Source organism: Lemur catta, chromosome X, assembly GCF_020740605.2.
Source record: "Lemur catta isolate mLemCat1 chromosome X, mLemCat1.pri, whole genome shotgun sequence".
In the NCBI taxonomy this organism is placed as follows: domain Eukaryota; kingdom Metazoa; phylum Chordata; class Mammalia; order Primates; family Lemuridae; genus Lemur; species Lemur catta.
Genome location: NC_059155.1, coordinates 8340762 through 8362927, shown reverse-complemented (window position 1 = coordinate 8362927; position 22166 = coordinate 8340762). Strand labels below are relative to the sequence as shown.

Below are 22166 nucleotides of genomic sequence, written 5' to 3'. Positions count from 1 at the left end.
GTGATGTATCTGCATTACATTCATAGACTCACTGGAAAATTATTTTCATTGCTTCTCGAACTCTAGATAATAAAAGGAAAAAATGTCATGTATCATCTTACCATACAGAAATGTGCCCCAATGATCACTGGTGCATTTAATCTGAAATTTTGATTTCCTTTGGTTCATATGTTATATATACCATATATGTTTTTTAATGAGACAATAATAAATGTATAGATTGCTTTTTAGGTGCTTTATTAACTTTACATTTTTCCATGCAAATGGGTGAAAGTGTACTGCTGACAGAAACTTTGGGTGCAAAGGCAATCTCCAATTAGAAGCTGGCAACACAAGACCCACCTGACACATGGAAATAACATAAGGTTCACAGCAAACGGATCAGTAAAGGCATATCAGGAAAATGCAAGGAAAAAGAAAACAGTGGGAATCACAGTATTCATCTCATGGAAAATGGCAGGAGTCAAGGCATAAGGCAAAATTCATCATGATGGTCATGGTGGTTAGAGAGCTCCCCCATGAGGATACGCAGACAATTCCTCAACTGCAGCTCCCTAAGTTTTCTCCTGATTTCTCTCATCTCCTCCATGAACATTTCCATATCATCTCCATCTCCACCCATCCCATCATTGACCTGCCTATTGGGTATGGCCCATCGAAAATTAGGGGCAAGTCGGCGAGCCTGTCCCCGTCTATTATTTCCTGCAGGCTGATGGCCTTCGCCTCCTCCCAAAGGGCGCTCTTCCTCTCCATTCTGCATGGGCTGCTCCATTTCTTCGTTTTCCTGGTGAATATTTGCCATGATGAGATTCTGGTTGTTATTCTTTGAACACAAGTAAGACAAAGGCAAGGAGAGAGACTGAATGTTTGGTGCACTGACCAGCAGGATTCAGAGCCCTGATATCAAAGGTTTTTAAAATTTCATTTCTCCCACTTTAGAGGTTTCGTGCGCCGTTTGCGCCCTCTAAGGCGCCTCCAGTTCGAGTCCCTCCCTCCAGTTCGCTCATCTTACCTCCCTCCCCCAAAGCCCACCATTTTTCGTTTCCCAGGATTCTCTCCCAGGGCTCTACAGGCACCAAAATGGAGGACAGGGATGGGAGTGGGGAGGAGGTGGGGGATGGGGTGGGGTGCGCTGTCACCGGGCGGAGGGCTGGGGTCTCACAGTGGGCTCTCCGCACATTCCTCCCCCCACCCCCGCCACCGTCCACCCACCTACCTGGGCCTGTCCTCGCAGTGTCCTCCTCCCGCCGGTTCTCGCCGCGAGGTGCGCCGCCGCCACACTCAGCCCCGCAGACCTGCAGACGGCCGGGGTTGGGGGCGCGGGGGCTGCTGCAGCCGAGCGCTCCCGGTCCCTTCCCCGCCCGGCCCCTCGCCGCCGCCCTCGCCCCGCGTCTCAGGGCTCCCGCCGCCCCCGGCCGCCCTGCCCCCCGCAGTATTCACCGGTTTTTTTCCCGCAGGGACCCGGGGGTGATTTCCCTTCGCTTTTACTTCTGCTGTCCTCCTGGAACCCCAACCGCTCCTGCATCCCCACCCCAGGGAGCCGCTATTTATGTTCCCAAGAATTTTGCGGTGTGCAGAAAGCTGGCAGGACCCGCTGCACTGTCTGCCCCCGCAGCCGGGGTCGCCAAGCCGCTGCTATCCTGGCCGCTGTGCGGGCCCCGGAGCCCTTACCTGCTCCGCTTTTCCCGGGCCCGATGCCAGCCCGCCGAGCGCAGGGCAGCGGGGAGCTGGTCGCCAGACGCGAATGACGACTGCACCGAAGGCTGCGTCGCTCTGCAGCTCCGGGTCACGTGAGGGCCGCGCGTCACCACCGAGCTCGCCCCCCAACGTGGGCGGCCAGTGCAGCAGAAGCTCCCCCCATTGCCCCACCCCCGCCGCATGCACACGCACACCGCCCCCCCCACCGCCGCCCGCCGCCGGCCCCAGCCTGTCTGCGCCGGGCCCCAGCTCGCACGGCCCTGTCACTCTTTCGGTCCTCTCCAATCTCAGGGCCCACAAGTGGCATCACCGCTCTGCGGTTGGAGTTTGCCCCTCTCTGGTTACCAGGGAGGGTGTGCATCATCCTCCACCACCGCCTCCTCCCGCCCCAGGTTTGAGCTTTGGCCTTTTCTGCTTTCTCTCCTCTCTTCTTCTACCTGACCATGTCCATTCCACCCACCCCCGCAAAAAAAAAAAACAAACCCACACATCTTGCACATGCACAGCCCCAATGCCCACTGTAGCCCCTGAAGTCTTACCCTTCTAGGAAATTAGAATGAGGGCTGAGGTGAGGAGGCAGGAGGGGGCATCTCAGAAGGGAGGAAAGGAGGTGGAGTGGGCTGTATATATTTATTTTTATTTCTCTTTTTATAAAATCAGCATGCCTCAGAAAATTAGAAATGACAAGTTTTCATTTTTGAAAGAAATGCTTTATACTGCAGAATGAAAAAGCCTCATTATTTATGTTGCCGGTACCACACAGAAAATATTTTCTCTGGGCTCCACACAACATCAACAACATCACTTTTGAAACATACTAGCTTGTTTAAAAATTTTATTTTATTTTTTTTAAAGGGAGGGACTCTTCCTGAACACAGTTGCCATTTTCAAAATGATCTGTAAAGTAAATCTTTAGGGAGAAGTTCAGTTGTCAGATCTTGTCCATTTTATGTAACTTTACGTGATATTTTTGATACCACAGCCATCAGAGAAAAGAAGCCTTTTTTACTCCCTGCTTTCCTTTCCAACCTTCCAAACCACCCCTGCAAATATCTTCTTAGAATAAACTTAGAAGTTAAGTACCTAATATGCAGAAATTAGTCCCCAAGAAAGTAGTCCCCCTACTTTTTGGTGTGAGTGTTCCAAAAAATATTAGAAATAAGCATGGGGGTGTGAAACAACTAAACTTGAGACCGAAAGTCATCCTGAGTGCGAATGTTCCTTTCTCCAACTTGAAATCGTTTTTTAAAAAATCATCATGGCTAGAAAATAGAGATGGCTTTAAGAAAGTGGCATTGCTATTAAAAATATTTAGTAGCTGTTGGTTATGATAAAGGAACCAAAAGTATTATATGCAGCACTGAGGCAAGATAGGTCAGACAAATGCTTACTACCTCTAGTTTTGGCCCCAAACTTCTGTGTAATTTCCTATCCTGCTAAAGTAGGTGAAGCATTGAATAAAGGAAGAGGATATGCCTAGTGCATATATAGTTTGAGGTTTTGGAGATATATATTACATATAAAATTACATATATATCCTTTTAGAGATATATAGATATGTTAATATTGCTATAGTTTGGGTATTTGACTCTCAAAATCTCATGATCCCCAATGTTGGAGGTGGGGCCTACAGTGGGAGGTATTTGGGTCATGGGGGCAGATCCCTCTGAATGGCTTGGTGCCATTCTTAGGGTAATAAGTGAGTTCTCATTCTATTAGTTCCCACAAGAGTTGGTTGTTAAAAAGAGCCTGGTGCCTCCCTTCCCCCTCTTCCTCTCTCACCATGTGATCTCTGCATGTAGGCTTCACCTTCTGCCATGAGTGGAAACAGCCTGAGGCCGAGCAGATGCTGGTGCCATGTTTCTTGTAGAGCCTGCAGAACTGTGAGTCAAATAAACCCATTTTCCTTTTAAATTACCCAGTCTCAGATATTCCTTTGTACCAACACAAATGGACTAAGACAAATATATAGCTCCAAAAGTTCAAATTGTATATTCACACCCAATATTTGTCTTTTAAAGGAATGCTAGTGATTCCTAGATTCTATCTCACAGTTAACTCTTCATACAGATTGTTCTATTGATGATATTGGCTGGAAGGATGCAGGTTAGAAGCATGAGCTGTGGTATTAGACAAGTCAGAGTTCAAATCCAGTCTGCTGCTTACTTGATGTATGACTTTGGGTCAATTATGTATCAAGATCTTTGTGCTTCCTCTGTGAAACAGGGATTGTTTGGAGAATTAAATTATACATATCAAGAACTTACTACAGAGCCTAGTAAATTGTCAATTTTTATTGACTCATTATTTTTGCCATTGAATGGTAAAACTTATTGGATGATTTCTAACCAGCTTTGAAGAATAGCATGGTGTAACTCTTTCCTTAGCTAGATCTACTTGTTCTTAAAATCTATGAGGGCCCAAAACACATTTGCTTTGTTCTACTTTCCATATCCAATGACTTACAGTGTTCCTTGCACCAAGTAAGTGATTAGTGAATATTTGTTGAATTAATGCATCCAGTACTGAAGCTAATTGGTTGCTTTTCATTCAGAACATTACAAGAAGTCTTTTATTAAAAATTAGGAACTACCTAGAAAGAATCCCCCGAAAGTAAAGAACCCACTGTGACATAACCATTGGATATGAAGTTTAGCAAGCGGATTTTTATTTCTTTCAGTGGCTAAATGCTTTGCTGTTGTCCTTTGGACCTATCTTGGATAAATCTTTTGTTTGAAACCACCAACTTTTCTTGGATGAAAACATACATTTGTATATTTTTCCAGATCGAATGTTATACTATATAGGAGGCTGGTTGGAATGAAGTAATGTTTTAAAGGTAGGTGAAAATTGTCCTGGAAATTCTATTATCTTTACTAAAATGTTGTGAGGTGTTGATTGAGATCTTTTCTTGGTCTGGGAGTTTTCTGAGGAGTTGGATATAGATAACATCTTGTTGAGAACAAAATTTCAAAATTTTCCAAGGGCAAGTTATAAGGACACCAGATTCTGAGTTTGGAATTCATGTGTCCCCAAAAACAGAGAGGTGAACTGATTTGATGGCTCCTACCCTGAAGTAACAGAAGGGTAGTGTAATACTAGGGAAGGAGACTGAGTTCACATTTGGGTAAGTGCGGTGTTTGTGAAAACAAACTTTCGCCTCTTCTTATCTTCTGTAATGGTGGTGGATGGAGGCATTTGATTGATTCCCTTCCCCAAAGCCAAGAGAGTGGGATCCCAAAAGAATTGTGCATAAAGTTTAGGAATGTCTACTAGATGGTAATGTTTCACTTCTCATTCCTCTAGTGGATACCTGCTTTACCACTGGCATTTTCAGCTACCTTGATGCTATAGGAGCCTGGAAAGAACACTGTGGAAAGATGACGTGGTGTGTGGCCAGGTGGAGAAAGGGTCAGGATTGTCCCCCTTTGAAAGTTCCCAATTCTAGAGAGACATGGAAAATAAATCCTACCAGGCCTACAGACTCCAGAGTTGGAGCTGGGGAGAGGAAAGTTACTGAGATAACAAACTTATCAGGGACTGTTATAGAGTAGGACAAAGAGATGTATGTGTCATAGAAATGCCATGTGAGGATTATCATCTAGGAGTCACATGCAAGATATGGCTCAGTCTTCCAAGGTGCCACCAAAATCTAAGGGAGCTTCTTGGATGTGATCCGTTATCAGTGGGCTCTATAGAAATTAAGCTTGAGCCTCAGTGATGATTAATTATATGGGGATAGCAATCTTACCCTCAGTAGTCAGGTAAAAAGATGTCTTTTAATTCCCCTCCTCCAAACTCTCAAATCATGATGAGACGCAGGGAAGGATGAGGAATGGGAGACTACAGAACACTACTCTGCCACACACACATTCCAAACCCAGAAGCTGCATTCTAACCTGCCCTGGAAGGAGGAGGAGGACTCAGAATCAAAAGCGAGATTGGCATTTGAAAATGAATTCAATAAAACCTTTAACAGTCTGACTGAGACTATTTCAGTAAATAACAGTGACTGAAAAGTTGAAGAACAGGACTGAGATGTAAAGAAGCTCATTACCTAGTGTGAAGTGAGGAGGGATGATAGAAAGAATGCTATTGATACAGCTATTGTCAAATTAAAACTGTTTCATGATTTTACATCAACTACTTAAAATCCCTCAATAAAACTGTGAAGATGGTTAGTAACCCATCAGAGGAAGCTTTTTTTTTGCTGAAATTTTTATGTGTGTTGCTGTGATATGGCTCACATGTACTTGGCTAAAATGCACACAGTTGGACTGTGGTTATGGTCCTATTTTCCTCTCATTATACTTTCCTGGGTGAATGCTAGGCTTGGGAGAATGTAGTCTGAGCCCTAGTGCGCTCTGTGGGTATGAGTATCTCTTTTCCTGCCTAAAATGGTTCTCTGTGTGTCTTCCTGATGCTTTGTTGCTGCACTTTTATTGTGGTTCTCTTTTTCTTTCTAAATTTAAGCACCTATAACAAACCGAAACTAGGTATTAAGAATATAAGAAAGTATGCCTACTCCAGCTTTCCTCTAAGCTGTGGCCATTATAACTTTGATGTCAAGACTTGCAAAATGAGGAATGGACCTGCTGAAATTTTAAGGGTGTCACTGTAAGAGTTTGGATTATTTGGGAGATAAAATATATTTATTAATAATTCAAAGTATCTAATATGAAATAATAAAAGGGGTATGAGGCTCAGATGCCTGAATGTGAAAGCAGCAAATATTCAGAACCTCATTATTTATTGAAGAACTGAGGGGCATTTTTTTCTTTATTTCAAAGACTGCACATACCTCGAGACACCACATACCTATGGCCACTCTTTCCTATTGTTTAGAAATCTGGTGGAAAGAGAGCTCTGCCCGGTATAGTGTTCTAGACTGATGACTTGAGTTGGACTATGTATGGGCCAAGAGAACTCCTTTGGCCTTTCTAGCTTCATGCCGAGGCTAGCACCATTCTTATTTTCTCCTGGACTTTGGGATGAACATAGAGGAGTATCAGAAAACTCGTGTAAATGTTCATGAAGTCACTTTACCTTGCCTTAATACTGCTACTACCGTGTAAGTTCCATTGATAATACCCAATGCAACAAAGGAAACCTGATCCTTCACACAAATTCAAAAGACAGAACAAACTGGACAAAAATATTTGAGCAATAGGTTCTATGGGTTAAATTAAGTTCTAATCCATGTGACCGGTGAATGTGACCTTATTTGGAAATAGGGTCTTTAAAGATATAATCAAGTTAAGACGATGTTATCAGGATGGGCCCTAATCCAATATGACTGGTGTTCTTATTAGAAGAGGAAAATCAGTGTAAGGACAGAGGCAGAGACTGGAGTGGTGCAGCTTCAAGCCAAAGAATGCCAAGGATTAACAGCCACCACCAAAAGCTAGGAAGTGGCACGAAAAGATTCTACCCAGAGTCTTAGAGAAAGCATGGCTCTGCTGACACTTTGATTTCAGACTTCTTGCCTCCAGAGCTATGAGAGAATAAATTTCTGTTGTTTTAAGTCATCCAGTTTGTGGTACTTTGTTACAGCCATCCTAGGAAACCAACAATATATGAAGAAAAAGAAAGTTAACATCTATTATATTTTGAAAGCTCTTATAAATTAATAATAAAAATGAACATACCAATAGAAAACTGAGCAATAGATATGCATAGGTAGTTTTCAAAAGAAATAAAGATGGCCAATAAAACTTTAAAATTTTTTGTTACTTTAACAAATAGTAATTGACCGTCTACTATGTGCCAAGCACTGTTCAGGCACTAGATATACAGCAGGAAACAGCATAGACAGGGCCCCTGTTCTCAAATGCCTTCCATTAGAGTGGAATGTTGGGGCTCAGAAACCGATACCCCAAAATATGGCACTTTGATATGTTGAACTGAAGAAGAAGCCTCAAGGTCCCTCTGACCTTTCCCTCTTCCCTCCTGCCTCTCAATCCCCTGTCTCTCAGCACAGGATAAAGTTGCTCCCTGAAGTACCTTTATCTGCCTGAAGTCTGGACCCACCAAAGGAGAAAGCAATTGCTTCTGGTTCCTTCCCTAAGTTTTCATTAACTGAAGTCATACTGCAGAAAGAAAGAGTGAAGCCTGTCAACACACCTGGACAGACTTTTGTCACAAACCATTGTCTGCTCTGCGGCCCAACAGACTTTGTCTCAGAACATTGTATGCTCTTCAAGCCCATTAAATTCCCCTAAAAATCATTTACTACCCCCCTAATATTATCAACGCTTTCCCATCTCTCTTTCCCCTAAGAAGAAGGGTACAGAACCATCTGTACCTCATTGCATGGTAGGGTAATCACTCTGTGATTCTCCCCTGGGCACATTAATAAATGTGTATGCCTTTTCTCCTATTAATCTACTGTTTGTCAGTTGATTTTCAGTGAACCTTCAGAAGGTGAAGGTGAAATTTTCCTTTGGCTTCTACAGTACAGACAGAAATCAAACAAGTAACCGAATCAATAAGATAATTTCAGATAGTTACAAGGGCTAAGAAGGAAATAGAGCAATGTGATAGAGTGACTGGGTGAAAGCAGCTAAGGGTACATATGCTGCTTTAGATTAAGCAGCCTCGGCCTTTTTGAGGAAATAACTTTGGAATGGGGACCTGGATGATGGGAAAGAGAAGCCACGCTAAGTGTGAGGGGAAGAGCCTAAATGTTAGGGGAAGAGCGTTTCAGGCAGAGAGATTAATAGGTGTAAAGGACCAGAGGTGGGAAGTGATTTAGCACTTTTGAGGAACAGAAAGAAAGCTGATGTGACTACAGCATAATGAGCAAAGCCAGGATTAGTGTTAATGAATGCACAAGGGGGGTTCTCTATTGCTTACAGCACAGGAAGCCAATTACTGAGGCAACAAGGATTAAGGAAGAAAGGATTTATTGCGGAGGCTTCAAGGATTCATCAACCGGGAGTTGGGAGGAATGGATTGCCACAACCCCCCCTCCCACCAGCAGGGCAGCAGGGTCAGGGGTTTTTCTGGAGGTGGAATGAATAGTGCATGAGGGGCGTGAGTATCATTACATGTTTGGGGTGGAGTGCAGGGCACGCAAGGGCAGTGAGAAATCGTGCTATTACGTACATTCCATGATCAAAAAATGGTGGAAAAGTCCCTCCCAGGGCAGGGATTTAGTAGTATAATGAGCTAGGGGTTAATATTGGTCATTCTTTCAGCCTCGCATGCAGGCAGTAGGCTGCTCAGCGGGTCCTTGGGCACAATCTGTGGTTGGGTGTGGCTTGTCTGGTCCTGGACAAACAGATGGTGTAAGGCTTTGTAGTTATCTCCTGGCTGCAAGGACGTTCCACTGTTTTTGGAAAAGAAACTCTAAAGGGAGTACATCAGCGCAACAGCAAGTTACAGAGTTTTGTTCAGAAAATCTTGCTGGCCTGGGAACTTGAAACATAAGAGAACTACAGAAAAAACTGTAACAAATGTTTTCTCGCTTTATGGAGCTGGTTATAGTAATAGAAGATCAGGTCAGTGACATGGACAGGAACAATAGCACATAGGAGGAAATTTGAGTTCATCATAAACAGTTTGATTTCATTTTAAATGTGAGTGGAAGCTATTGGAGGATTTTAAGCAGGAGAGTAAGATGATATGAATTGTTCTCATCAAAAATCAAAGAAATTTAAAATACCCAAAGATTTAGAAGATTGGTAGTGCCCAGGGTTGGTGAGTATGTAAGAAAATAATGTCCTCTCATACATGGTTGTTGAGAGTTGAAATTAGTGTAAGTTTTTGCCAGGATATTATCTTGTAATTTGTATCATATTTTAATATTGCAATGATGGGTTCAGAGACTTTGAATACTTATATTGCAGAAATGTCATGTTAGAATCATCTCATGTATGATAAATATGTTTGATTCATTCAAAATATATTTTTCACTTGCTTGGTCAGAAAAACCATCATTATTTATTCGTGCTCTGAAAGTGGTATCATTTGGGCCTAAGTACACACAATGTATACTACATAGACGCACAATGTATATATTCCCATGTAACAACCATAGGAATTCCTAAGATTTCCCTGAATGTTAAGCATTTAGACTGAGATCTACTGGAAAAACTCACAAGAGTTTTACAACTTTTCATTTCCAATAGAAGACAAATACAGCTGGGCATGGTGGCTCACACCTGTAATCCTAGCACTTTGGGAGGCCGAGGTGGGAGGATTGCTTGAAGCCAGGAGTTTGACACCAGCCTGAGCAAGAACGAGACCCCCGTTTCTAATAAAAATAGAAAAAATTAGCCCGGCGTGGTGGCTCTCGCCTGTAGTCCCAGCTACTTACTTGGGAGGGTGAGGCAGGAGGATCACTCAAGCCGAGGAGTGTGAGGTTGCAGTGAGTTATGATGGCACCATTGCACTCTAGCCCAGGCAACATAAACAGATCTTGTCCCAGAAAAGAAAAAAACAAAAATGAAAACAAACAACAGAAAAAAGCCCCAAACCAAACCAAAACAACAACAAAAAGAAGACAAATAGAGCGTTGGGAGCAATACAAGAGTATTTGACAGTTCTAGCATCTAGCAAGGTCCTAGCACCTAGAAAGCCCTGTCAGTTCAGGTATTGCAAGTCACATAGCCTTGTGTAACATATATGTGAGTGAAGCTGGATGATCAGGAATGTGGTTGACTCGGGAGCACATGCCCTACCAAAATGGATAGCTTCTACTCACCTCTTGCTAATTGTTGTCATGAGGCAATTTAGGCCCACGCTTGCCTAATATTTCCTTTTCCCCCCAAGGGATATCAGAAACACAAGTTTATGTGATATTCATTTCTCAAAAATAAGCTGATAATTTAGAACTCTGCATTCATTTTCTCACCTTTTCTCACACTGCCCCACCTGTGCTCAGCTGACTTGGTAACCTATTGGCTTTGTGGCTATTGTGTGCCTGTAGGTATCAACTGCAGCATGACAGGTGACTCTTCCAGTTATCTATTTATGGGTAACAAACCATGCCAAAATTCACTGGTGTAAACTATAACTGATATTTAGTCTCACAGATTCTGTGAGTCAGGGATTCTGGAAGCACACAGTGGGGACTGCTCTTCTCTGCTCCAAAATGTCTGGGGCCTCAGCCAGGATGACCCAGCTTAGGGGAACTTAAAAACCTGTAGATCACTCAAACAACTGGGTCCTGTGACAACCAAAACTGAGATGGCTAAAGGACAGGCTTATCTGGGACTGTCAACCAGCAGGGCCACATGTAGCATATCCAACATGGCCATCTCAGGGTTTCAAAAGCAAATGTTCCCTGTAAATAAGGCTGAAGCCTTTTGTGACCTGGCCTTGGAAGTCACATAGCAACATTTACTCTATTGTTTGAAACTGTCATAAGCCCTCTTCCAAAATTCAAGGGGATGGAATATAGATCCTACCTCTTGATGGGAGAGGTGTCAAATAATTTGCAGCCATTTTTTAAAACCATCACACACCTTACTGGTGTGTGCCTCTTACCATCCCTAGACAAGGTAGTCAATACATTAGTGACACTTGTTTGATTACAACTGTTAGGTTCAAAATAATTTTTCACTAGGACCTACATTTCCACAGCCTTTCCTACCTTAAAGGTTTCTAAGAAATTAATTTTTACTAGAAAAAATTTACCATATTTGTTCACAATTGTCTACCTGTGTACTGATTGGGTAATAATGTGCAAAGTCACTACAAAGGGTTGGAAATAGGAGAATAAAATAAACTCTAAGGCAAAAGAATAGATTAGTAGGCTTATAGAACAGTGGATTTTATAGCCGTGTTTTCTATGCCTTTGCCTAATTTTGGATTTATAGGGTAGGATTTAAGATCTCAAGTTTTAAGCCTTCACAGATCATGTATAGTGAAAACTGGAACAATCTTAGAAATATTTCAGTCCAAGGGCTTTATTTACAAATTGAGAAACTGAGACCCAGAAAAAATAAGAGGCTTCCTTAGGTCACCAAACAAGATAGTGGTACAACTAGATGTAGAGCCACCTTTGTGAGGTCTACTGACTCCCAGGAGAGAAATCTTTTACTTTTTCACTTGTCTAGTTTATCAGTGTCTTAGTCAATTCAGGCTACCATACCAAAATACCATAGACTTTGTGGCTTAAACAATAAACATTTATTTCTCACAGTTCTAGAGGCTGGGGAGTACAAGATCAAAGTGTCAGCAGATTTGATGTCTGATGAGGGCCCACACATGGTGGAGAGCAGAAAGGGAGAAAGCAAGCTCTCTCATGTCTCTTCTTATAAGTGCACTAGTCCTATTCATGAGGACTCCACCTTCGTAACCTAATTGCCTCCCCTAAACTCCACCTCCAAATACCATCACATTGGGAATTGGGCTTCAACATATGAAGTTTAGGGGGACACAAACATTCAATTCATAGAACTTAGCCAATTTTATTTATCTTCTAAGTTTATATATAGTGTACATAAATATCAAAGGAAATATACTAATGTTTTACCTCTGATTACCTTTGGCTCTTGTGGTGATGGGTGATAGGTCAAATCATAAATTCCCAATTTATAACTTCCCATACTTTTCAAATATTCTAAAACAAATTAGGTGGATATGAGAATAAGCAAGAAATTATTTTTAAAACTGGTAATATTTTAGGTATTGTTAGTACAGATCATTTTTATCTATGTCTCATTAAAGCATCAAAAATAGATGTTCATTTATTTTCTCTTTCTCTGTCTCTCTGTCTCTCTGTCTCTCACACACACACACACACACACACACACACACACACACACACACACCCTACTCCCTACCTTTCTTCCTCCTCTCCCATTTATACTCCTTCCCCAGCTCCTGAGTTAGGGGCTACATTTTCTGTCATGACTTTCAGAGACCCAGGCATCAGTAGCATGACAGTATCCTGTGCCATATTTTACACTTAGAAACCTCTGCCTGGTGGCTTGGGGCCCTCATCACTTCCTCACCCCTTCTCATTTGGTTATCTTCATCTTTGAGATTAAAGATGCATTTCTGACGCTGACCATCAGGTGGTTATTACTTCTGTAGTCTAAATTAGCTCCAAGAAAAAGGTATCCTTTTTGCAAGAAGGAAAAAAAAGCATTAACTGTTTTTAAAATTCAGGTTATGAAATAGCACATAAAGAATTATCCTAGTTTTCTTACACATGCATAAAAGAAAATAAAATAGCACGTATATAAATACTGATATATGCACGGGATTATTGTATGTGTATATTCATTATAGCATTGTATTCTCTAAAATATCCTATGAGGTAGGTGCTAATATGGACAGCAAGGTTAAGCAACAGATAGGAAGTGGCACAGCAGGAATTCAAACTCTTATAGTCTAGTTTTTAATTCTGTGCTCTTAACCATTACTCAGTTTCATTTATTAATAAGTACCCAATCTAGATCTCATTCATTCTTTCATTCTTTCACCGTATGTTATTCCATATTGGTTGGGCGCTTTTCTGTGTCAGGCACTGCCTGCCCATATCCACCTCTCAATCTCAGCACCATATTTAGAAGTTCTAATTTCCAGGACATAGCTCTTTCCACTTAGTAGAAATATAAGAAATATACATTCAGTTCAATCAATATTTATTGTCTACTATGTGCCAAGCAAGCCTGAAGATGTAAAAGAGAATGAAGTATATGTAGCCTTCATATTTTCATGGAGCTCATGATATAATGGGAGAAAATCAGAAATGGAGTGCTGTAAATGCTGAAGGGGCACTTAAAACACAGAGTAAGAGGACCTAACCCAGTTGCCAGTGAAGTCTTTCAGAAGAAGTAATGTCTGGTAGATCGATTTCTGGAGTGAAATCATGAAGATCTCTGCAGATCTGCTCTCCAGTGAAACTGGTAAAAATTATAAAACCAAACCAAACCAACAACCATTTAAAACCTCTGGAAATGGTCTTAAGGGTCATGTAGAATGTGGCACAGGATACTGTCATATCAATGGAGAAACATCTGTCAAGAAAATCTGTAAAAACTCCATAAGAATGGTTGGAATCTGTGGTATTTGAACCTAGACCTCTCCCTCTGTCCCCACTCCCAGCTCATCAGACATAAACTGAACTCCTGACTGGCAGCCAAGAACACAAGCCATCCTCTTCCTGCAGCTCAGTCAAGGGCTTTCTTCCTGGGAAGAAGAGGATGTCAGCATTTCTCATCCTGCCCCAACTACCTGTTGCTGAGTCTAAGTTCCGGGTGAGTGCAGTCGAGAGGTGGGAACGCCCTTCTTTCATCCAGTCCTCACTGATGGAATGGAGGCTATCCCCTGAGTGTGGCACCGCTGAGAATGCTGGGGCCCTGACTATCCTTGCCCTGGCTTTGAGGCATGGTTTTACAGAGAAGTAAGCTGAGAGGATCTCAGGCTGTTGTTCCCCCTTCCACTGAAAGGTCAGCTCCTAAAGCAGGAGTGTCATTCAGAAAGAAGAGTGCTGTTGTCTTCACCCTCAGATCCCAAGCTGTGGCTCATAGATTTTGCCTGGGGAGAGAGGCAAGCCATAAAGCATGTATCTTCCAATACTTTCCCAGTAGAACTTAACAATTTGCAACAGAGCATGGAAAAGGTCAAGCCAAGGGTGCTCCCAAAACAGTGGAGGTTGTGGTGGAGAAAATTGGGAAGTGATCCATGGATTTGGTGAAACTAACTATTAACTGTTGTCTGGCTAGAGTTTTGAAGAGAGCCAGAGAAAAATATGGCTGGCAGGAGCCCTCCTAGGGTCAGAACAAATAACAAATATCAAACACTGACACTGAGAACTGTTCTTTCACTGGAGCCCAAATTTGATTGAATCAGTCTGTAGAGCATTGATGCACATTGATGCGCAAGGGTGACTGTTGAAAATAATAGACCAATCTGCTAGCAATGAGAGGAGCCTAAAAGTTGAATATGGTCATGTAAAGAGACTAAAAAAGCCCTTTCAAAACCATTGTCATCTGAGGGTGACTGTGGGCATACCAAAAGATGAACCTTCCTGAGGAGTGGCATTAGAGGCTTAATGCTGGAGGGAGAGAAATAGACTTCACTAAAATCATATAGCCAATCACTAAAGAAATAAATAGGCAAATAACAGGCCCCGAGGGGTACAGTAACCAGACACCATGAAGTGCACCAACATAAATGTGACTGAAGTACCAACATGAGAGGAGAGAAAAGCAAAGAAAAAATATTGAAATAAGTAATGGCTGAAAACTTCCCAAATTTATTGAAAAACTAAGCTGCACATCAAGGAAGATCAACAAACTCCAAATTGGATAAACACAAAGATATTCACAAACAGATTCATCATGGTGAAAATGCTAAAAGTCAACAACAAGGAGAAGATTTTGAAAGCAGCAAGAGAAAAATGACTCTTTACATTTAAGGGCAGTCTGACAAGATTAATAGCTGCCTCCTCAGTAAAAAACCATGGAGGCAAGAAGACAGTGGGATAACATAATGAAAGTGCTCAAAAGAAAGAAAACTATCAACCAAGAGTCCTATATTGAACAAATCTATCTTTCAAAATTGAAGGTGATATAAAGGCATTCCCAGATAGACAAAAACTGAGAAAAGTTGTTCTTACCTGACCTGCCTTATAAGAAATACTAAAGGAAGATCTTAGGGCTGAAAGCAAGTAACTCCAGATGCTAACTAAAATCTTTCTAAAAAACAAAGAATACCAGGAAAGATAGTATGTAATTATAAAAGACAGTATACTTTTATATGTAAGTATAAAAGGAATTTTTCTCCTTTCTTCTCTTATCTGGTTTAACAAGCAACTTTTATAAAATAATATATACCTAATGTTAGGCCTATAACATACAGAAATGTAATATAATTGTAATGTTTTTCCCAATAACAGAACAAAGGAGATGGGTAGGAGCAAAGCAGTATTGGTTTAAGGAAATGATTACAGAGGGTAAAGTAATAATTATATCAGTGCATTATTGGGTTTGTAACATTAATAGATGTGATGTGTATAACAATAATGCCACAAAAGTGGAGGAAGGAATGGTAGTAACATTTCTACATATCACTGGAATTAAGCTAGTAAAAAAACTTTAGGGTTCACTCTTGGTGTTGTACATTCTGTGGGTTTTGACAAGTGTACAATGACATATACCCACCATTATAGTATCATACAAATGAGTTTCACTGCTCTAAAAATCCTCTGTGCTCCACCTTTTTATCCCACCCTTCCCCTAACCCTTGGCAACCACTGATCCTTTTAATATCCCAATAGTTTGCCTTTTTCAGAATGTCATATAGATGAAATCATAAAATGTGTAGCCTTTCCATATTGGTTCTTTTCACTCAGTAGCATGCATTTAAGATTGCTTCATGTCTTTTCATGGCTTGATTGCTTATTTCTTTTTAGCACTGAATAATATTTAATTGTTTTGATGTACCTCAGGTTTTTCATCCATTTACCCACTGAAGGACATACTTATTGCTTCCAAGTTTTGGCAATTATGAATAAAACTGCTATAAATATTTATGTACAGGTTATTGTGTGGACATAAGTTTTCAACTCATTTGGGTAAATAACAAAAAGCATTGATTCCTTGGTTGTATGGAAAGAGTATGTTTAGTTTTGTAAGAAACTGCCAAAATGCCTTCCAAAGTGGCTGCTGTAGCATTTTGCATTCCCGCCATCAGTGGATGAGAGATCCTATTGCTCCATATCCTTGTCAGTATCCATATCCAAAATGTGGACTAGCCACACAATAGAATAATATTTGGCAATAAAAGGGAATGAAGCACTGATACAAGTTCTAACATGGATGAACTTAGGAAATATTATGCTCAGTGAAAGAAGCCAGCCACAAGAGACCACATTTTATGTGTCCAGAACAGGGAAAACTATAAAGACAGAAGGTAGATTAGTGTTTGCTTAAGTCTGGGGGGGTAAGGGCATAGGAGGGTCATAACTAAGTATGTGGCATTTCTTTTTGACTTGATGAAAATGTACTAAAATTGATTGTGGTGATGGTTGCACATACCTGTGAATATGCTAAAAACCGTTAAAATGTATAGTTTAAGTGGGTAAACTGGTATGCAAATTATATCTCAATAAAGCTATTATAAAAAAGAAGGAACATCTATTCTGGCATGGATTAGTAGGAGTTATCCCGGCTAAGGGTATAAGTGATAGTTGAGAGAGTGTTTCAGGCAGGGAGAACTACGGGAACCAAGACCAAGACTTGAAAGGGCACGGAGCTTTGAGATGATAGGAATTCACTTAGTACAACAGTATTGTTGTTACTATTTATTAACTATCAACTATTTCAGAGCAGTGATTAGGAGCAAGGACTTGGACCTTAGACAGGTGTTCCATTTAATAGCTAGGTGACTTTTCCTTTTCTCATTTACCTACAAAATAACAGGTAAATGATATATCTGGAAAAGGACTCCGAGTTCACATGAGGGAAGAAAGACTATGTAAGTCCAAGAACAATTTTGACAGTTACAATGCAAGAATAATAGAATTACCCATTGGGAAAAATTTTTTAAAATAATTATTTCTTAACCACATGACAGGAGGCCTGGTAAAATACCAAAATGCCACTTAAAGAGAAGTGATCCCTCCCTTTAGCAAACTAAAGGGCTTCATCTTGGTATTTGTGGATATATGTAAGTATGTGTATGTGTGTATATATTATACTGTGCCTCCTGTCTTTCATTTTTCTTCTAACAATGCATGATGAACATGTAGCACATATGGAATCTACCTCATTCCTTTAAATAGATACTTTACCCACACTATACTGAAAATATGGAGGAGGATGTGGACAAAATATTGAATAGACATGTCTCAAAGTAACGTATACAAATGGCCAATAAGCAAATGAAAAGATGCTCCGTACCCAACTAAATTATAAGACATGGCCCAAGTGGCACTGTATAGTGTCTATTTAAATTAAAGAAATGGACAATCTCCCCATTTCTGTAGAGGTCAGTCTGGAAACTCAGCCCACTGGGGGAGCCAAAGAAATGTGTTTGGCTTCACTACTTGAGAATTCTAGCATATCCATAGTGGTAGGGGCCTGAAAGGTACAATACATGGCAGAAGGGGCAGTAATGTCCAGTATACGTGGCAGTATCAAGAGTGGGAATGAGAGACTGGGCAGGCACAGCAGGAGAAGAACATAAAAGTGGCACCCACCTCATAGTTGCCTGGGTTTGTTTTTAAGTACAGATGAGAACTACTTTCTTAACCCTCCCAGGTAGCTGAAATGAATCTCTTAGGGAGCTGGGATCCTGCACGGGCACATGAAGACAACACTCTGTCAAACACAGCTCACAGTCATTACCTTATTTGGCCCTCACAAGATCTTTGTGAGATTATTATCTTTATTTTGCAGATAGGAAAAGATATAAAATTTGTTCTTCTAGCTAAGTGGTCAAGTGTTACTCTGAAGTTCACATTTGCTTCTAAAATCTGTCAACAAATATTAGGTGCCCAGTACTTTTAGAAATAAACTGGTAAGTGCTATTGGTTGCTCCTTTTTTGCTATAAAACTTTTATTATTTTTAGCAATGATAACGTGTGCTCATTTTAAAGATGTGGAAAATACAAATAAGCAAAAGAAGAAAAATCATTCATAATCCCACCACCAAGACTGTACTTTTTATCTTTCATCCTAAACAAGGTTTTAAGTACATATATGTAATATACAAATGTACTTTTACCTTTCAAAAATATGATATTCACATATTATTTAGTAACCTTTTTTCATTTTATATCCTATCAGGAACCTCTTTTTTACAAATGAGTAAAGATCTTTTATTAAAAGACAGAGTCTTGTAGATTGGTTCAAAATACAATAAACAATGAGATGCAGATAACAACAGATACATCTAAAACCACTAACAGCAACAGGTTAAAAGTAGAAAGATGGACAAAGGCATATCAGGAAAATGCTAATAAAAAGAAAGCTATATGGTATTGTTAATATCAAATAAAGATCAAGGTAAATTACATTAAATAGGGGTAAGGATGGTTTCGATTAACCTTCCAACGCATCACTATAAGTTTGTTTCTTACTCTCCTTATCTCATCTATTTCATCCACTTCTCTAAACATATCTTCATTGCTTAAATGCCTGTTGTGTATATCTTCTTTAAATTCCTGGAGAGATTGAATCAGCCTTTCTCTAAAAGTTCCTTCTGCTTTTTCTTCCTCCTCTGGCTCTTCCTCCTCCTCTGGCTTTTCCTCAGGCTTTGGCTCTTCCTCGAGCTTTGGTTCACTCTCATTTTCTGGTTTTCCTTCAATTTTTTGACAGGGTTTCATCTTGTGTCTGTCTGCCTCTCTTCCTTCCTCTCCTTTTCTGCTATTCCCCTTTGAATGCAATTACTTCTAGGAAGCAAGAAGGAGACAGTAGGTCAAAGATTTGGTGAGTGGACAGGTGCTCTAGACAGAGGTATCAGCATTTCCTTTTTTTGATTGAGAGCTGTCATCAAATATCTACCACCTAAGAAGTCCAGTCAGCAATCAGGGATCTCCTGATCCCGCCCCTCTTGCCACCACTTTTCCACCTCCTCACCTCTCTCTTGTCCCTCTTTCCAGCCTTTTCCAAGGCCCTCCTTCCCGCCTCCCTCCCCTCCGCAACCATTTCTCCCCCACAGGGCCTAACAGTGGGACTTCCCCAGAACAGAGAAGGGTGGCCGGAAGGGTGGGGAGAAGGGAGAAGGGAAAAGGGAAAAGGAGGAAGAGTAGAAAAAAAGGGAGGAAAAGAAGGGGGCAGGAACAGTGGGGCCCACAACCTTTCTCCGGCCCTCACCCGAGGAGTTTTTATAATGTTCCTCTCACCTACCTGGTACTGATCGGGTCAGTTTCTTCCTCTTTTTTTTTTTTTTTCTAGCCTTGGGTCGCGCTAAGAACACAAACCTGCAGACAAACGGGAAATGGGAGGGGACGGTGGGGGTGGGGCGAGCGCTTGGTTTGCTGACCAGCACCAGGGACTCAGGGTCTCGGTTATGGAAAGTTTCCCACCTTTTGTTTCCTCCAGTTCTCCCCTTCTCCACAGTGCGAGTTAGCTAGTCTTTCTCATCAGACAGGGAGGGAAAAGCAGATCCAAACTATCGCTAACACTGAGGCGCGGTTTGGGGGAGGATGGGTGTCTGGCAAGCGGTCTTAGATGGCAGAGAAGGATTACTTTTAAACTATTACAGAGATCTTCTTGTCCTTCTTCCAGGACCCCTAGTCCCTTTCCCAAGGGCCATACATATCCTGCAGACCTGGAGGAGGGGGGTGGAGAGTCGGACTTGCCTGGCACTCCCTCAAGTCTTTGCCCTAAACCAACGCACACTAGCAATCTCCAGGCAACACCCACACTGCCACCAACCTGCAAAATTTCCACAAGTTGACTCCTTCACCTTTCACTCTTCTCCGGGGCGGCCGCCTGCGCTGCTAAGGGAAGCTGGTACCCAGACGGGAACAAGGACTAGACTAGCAGGACTTCTGCACACGTCGACTCCTGGTCACATGAGATCTACGTCACCAGTGAGCTCGAGTCCCCAATTTCCACTCCCACCAAAAGCGCGGCAGAAGTGAGCCCGCCCCCTCTTCGCTCCCCGTTCCCCACTCCTTATACATCTGGCCCTGTCACTCTTTTCTGTTGTTGCCTGTCACACAGGGAAAAATGTTATTCGCAATTCTCTGATTACTAGGGAGGGGCTGCGTCTTTTTCTGGAGCTACGGAACTTTTCTAGTCCTTCTGTCAAGAACTGGCTCTTCCAGTTTTTCCGCTCCCAGGATAACTACCTCCTCCATCCTTCGTCCCTCCCCCAGCTTCCGTTTCATCTGCAATCTGGTCCTTAGCTGTTGAGGAGCGGGGGTGGGCCGGGTATAGATTGTAAAAAAAAAAAAAAAAAAAAAGGAGCCTGGAACATGAGTGAGATTTTTGAATGCAATTTTTACTTTATTCTTAATACTTCTATTTTTGTTTTATTTAAAACTAAGTTCTATCTTTTTTTTTTTTGAGACAGAGTCTCACTCTATTGCCCAGACTAGAGTCAGTGGCGTGGCGTCAGCCTAGCTCACGGCAACCTCAAACTCCTGGGCTCAAGCGATCCTCCTGCCTCAGCCTCCCGAGTAGCTGGGACTACAGGCATGCGCCACCGTGCCCGGCTAATTTTTTCTATATATTGGTAGCTGTCCAGATCATTTCTTTCTATTTTTTTAGTAGAGACGGGGTCTCACTCTTGCTCAGGCTGGTCTCGATCTCCTGACCTCGAGCGATCCTCCCGCCGCGGCCTCCCAGAGTGCTGGGATTACAGGCGTGAGCCACCGCGCCCGGCCTAGTTCTATCTTTTTATAGTGAGAAAAGACAAAGACAAATTTACTTCAGTTACATGAGTTAATACATGTACAGTGATTAGAATAGTGCCTGGAATATAGTAAGTGCTTTAAATGTGCAAGCAATGGTTACAATTATATTAGGATTTTATTTGGGGAAAAGGATTCAAAATGAAGAAAAGTAATTTTTGACTCCTGAGCCCTGGTGGTTGTGTTTCCAGGAAGCTGTGCTGCCTGAAGAATCATCACTTGATCAATTGTCAGGTATACATTGTGAGCCCAAGTTTCTTCATCTGAAAGAAAGGAATAATAACATACAACTCATAGAATTGATTGTTGGGAAGTCTAAATGATAACACTGATGTAAAGCATTTGACTCACAGAAAGTCTTCAACAGATATTGGTTACATTTCAACCTCAACTCAGTCTTTGGTAAAAGTCACAAATTTGCCATAAAAACTGCTTAGCTCCTAGAAGTAATAGTTGAAAAATTATAGGAGGAGATGTAAATATGTATTTTTGTTGTGTATAAGCTTTGGTGCTCCTTTGTGAAGGAAAATAAAGAGCTCAAAGAACCATATTGAAGGAAAAAAAGAACCTCACCACATGTCAATTTATTTCACTTGCTTTTCTATTATATTATTGTATCTTCTGGGAAGCATATGTATTTGAGCCCTAGAAAACCCAGCTATAATGGTTTGGGTCTGCTGGACGATCACTGGTGTGAGAGACAGGAGCTGTTAGTCCCAGTGCCAGACTTAGAACTGACTGCATGACCCTCAGTAAGTTACTCTCCCTGTACTGGCCTTATGTCTGAAACAGGAGAGCACAGGCAAGCTCTCAGAACTTTAGAAAGAAGCATGAGATTAGTAAAACATTTGACTATATTGTCCCCAGGGAAGATTAAAACATCTTGAATGGAAGCTTCTTTTATCTAGCTTGACAGCAATGGTTCCAAAAATCATTAGAATGTCCTGAAAGGGGAAAGGTGCTTTGCTGCCATTATCTCCTTTTATACTCCCAACAACTCTGCAAGGGAAATACTTTCATTTCCATATTATATATGAAGAAACTAAGAGAATTTAGGTCATGTTCCCCTAAACATTACCTCCTTAGACCCAAGCAGCAAAGGCCTTTGCCTGAGGCTCCACTTTTTGAGGGTCAGCCTCTG

The 22166-nt window shown here is 41.5% G+C and overlaps 2 protein-coding genes and 1 long non-coding RNA gene across 7 annotated transcripts; 1 reads left to right on the top strand and 2 right to left on the bottom strand.

The window, feature by feature from the left end:
* Positions 1–220: 220 nt before the first annotated feature.
* Positions 221–1969, bottom strand: BEX3 (brain expressed X-linked 3). Of its 2 annotated transcripts, none has more exons than XM_045538870.1 (3): positions 1672–1969; positions 1217–1295; positions 221–784 (listed from the first exon to the last, which is right to left on the bottom strand). In XM_045538870.1, the coding sequence occupies exons 1-3, from the start codon at positions 1878–1880 to the stop codon at positions 464–466; spliced, it is 609 nt and encodes a 202-aa protein (XP_045394826.1). In that variant the 5' UTR covers positions 1881–1969; the 3' UTR covers positions 221–463. The 2 variants fall into 2 exon arrangements, with proteins under 2 accessions (XP_045394826.1, XP_045394825.1); XM_045538869.1 differs by having other exon boundaries at positions 221–823; positions 1672–1885.
* A 1588-nt stretch (positions 1970–3557) lies between these two features.
* Positions 3558–8145, top strand: LOC123628872. The gene is made up of 3 exons (XR_006731792.1): positions 3558–3581; positions 4485–4537; positions 7674–8145. It is a non-coding gene; the product is annotated as an uncharacterized LOC123628872 (long non-coding RNA).
* Positions 8146–18209: 10064 nt separating this feature from the next.
* On the bottom strand, positions 18210–20192 carry TCEAL9 (transcription elongation factor A like 9). Of its 4 annotated transcripts, none has more exons than XM_045537968.1 (3): positions 20043–20192; positions 19691–19935; positions 18210–19051 (listed from the first exon to the last, which is right to left on the bottom strand). In XM_045537968.1, the coding sequence occupies exon 3, from the start codon at positions 18986–18988 to the stop codon at positions 18674–18676; it is 315 nt and encodes a 104-aa protein (XP_045393924.1). In that variant the 5' UTR covers positions 18989–19051; positions 19691–19935; positions 20043–20192; the 3' UTR covers positions 18210–18673. The 4 variants fall into 4 exon arrangements, with proteins under 4 accessions (XP_045393924.1, XP_045393920.1, XP_045393921.1 ...); XM_045537964.1 differs by lacking the exon at positions 19691–19935 and adding an exon at positions 19512–19585 and having other exon boundaries at positions 18210–19054; XM_045537965.1 differs by lacking the exon at positions 19691–19935 and adding an exon at positions 19512–19585.
* Positions 20193–22166: the final 1974 nt, after the last annotated feature.

Coding starts and splice junctions, on each gene's coding strand:
- BEX3 (XM_045538869.1), bottom strand. CDS start 1,880: ATGCGGCGGGGGTGGGGCAATGGGGGGAGCTTCTGCTGCACTGGCCGC. Junction 1,296..1,671: donor GCCCGGGAAAAGCGGAGCAG/GTAAGGGCTCCG, acceptor GGCCGTCTGCAG/GTCTGCGGGGCTGAGTGTGG. Junction 824..1,216: donor CACTGCGAGGACAGGCCCAG/GTAGGTGGGTGG, acceptor TTGTGTTCAAAG/AATAACAACCAGAATCTCAT.
- TCEAL9 (XM_045537968.1), bottom strand. CDS start 18,988: ATGAAACCCTGTCAAAAAATTGAAGGAAAACCAGAAAATGAGAGTGAA.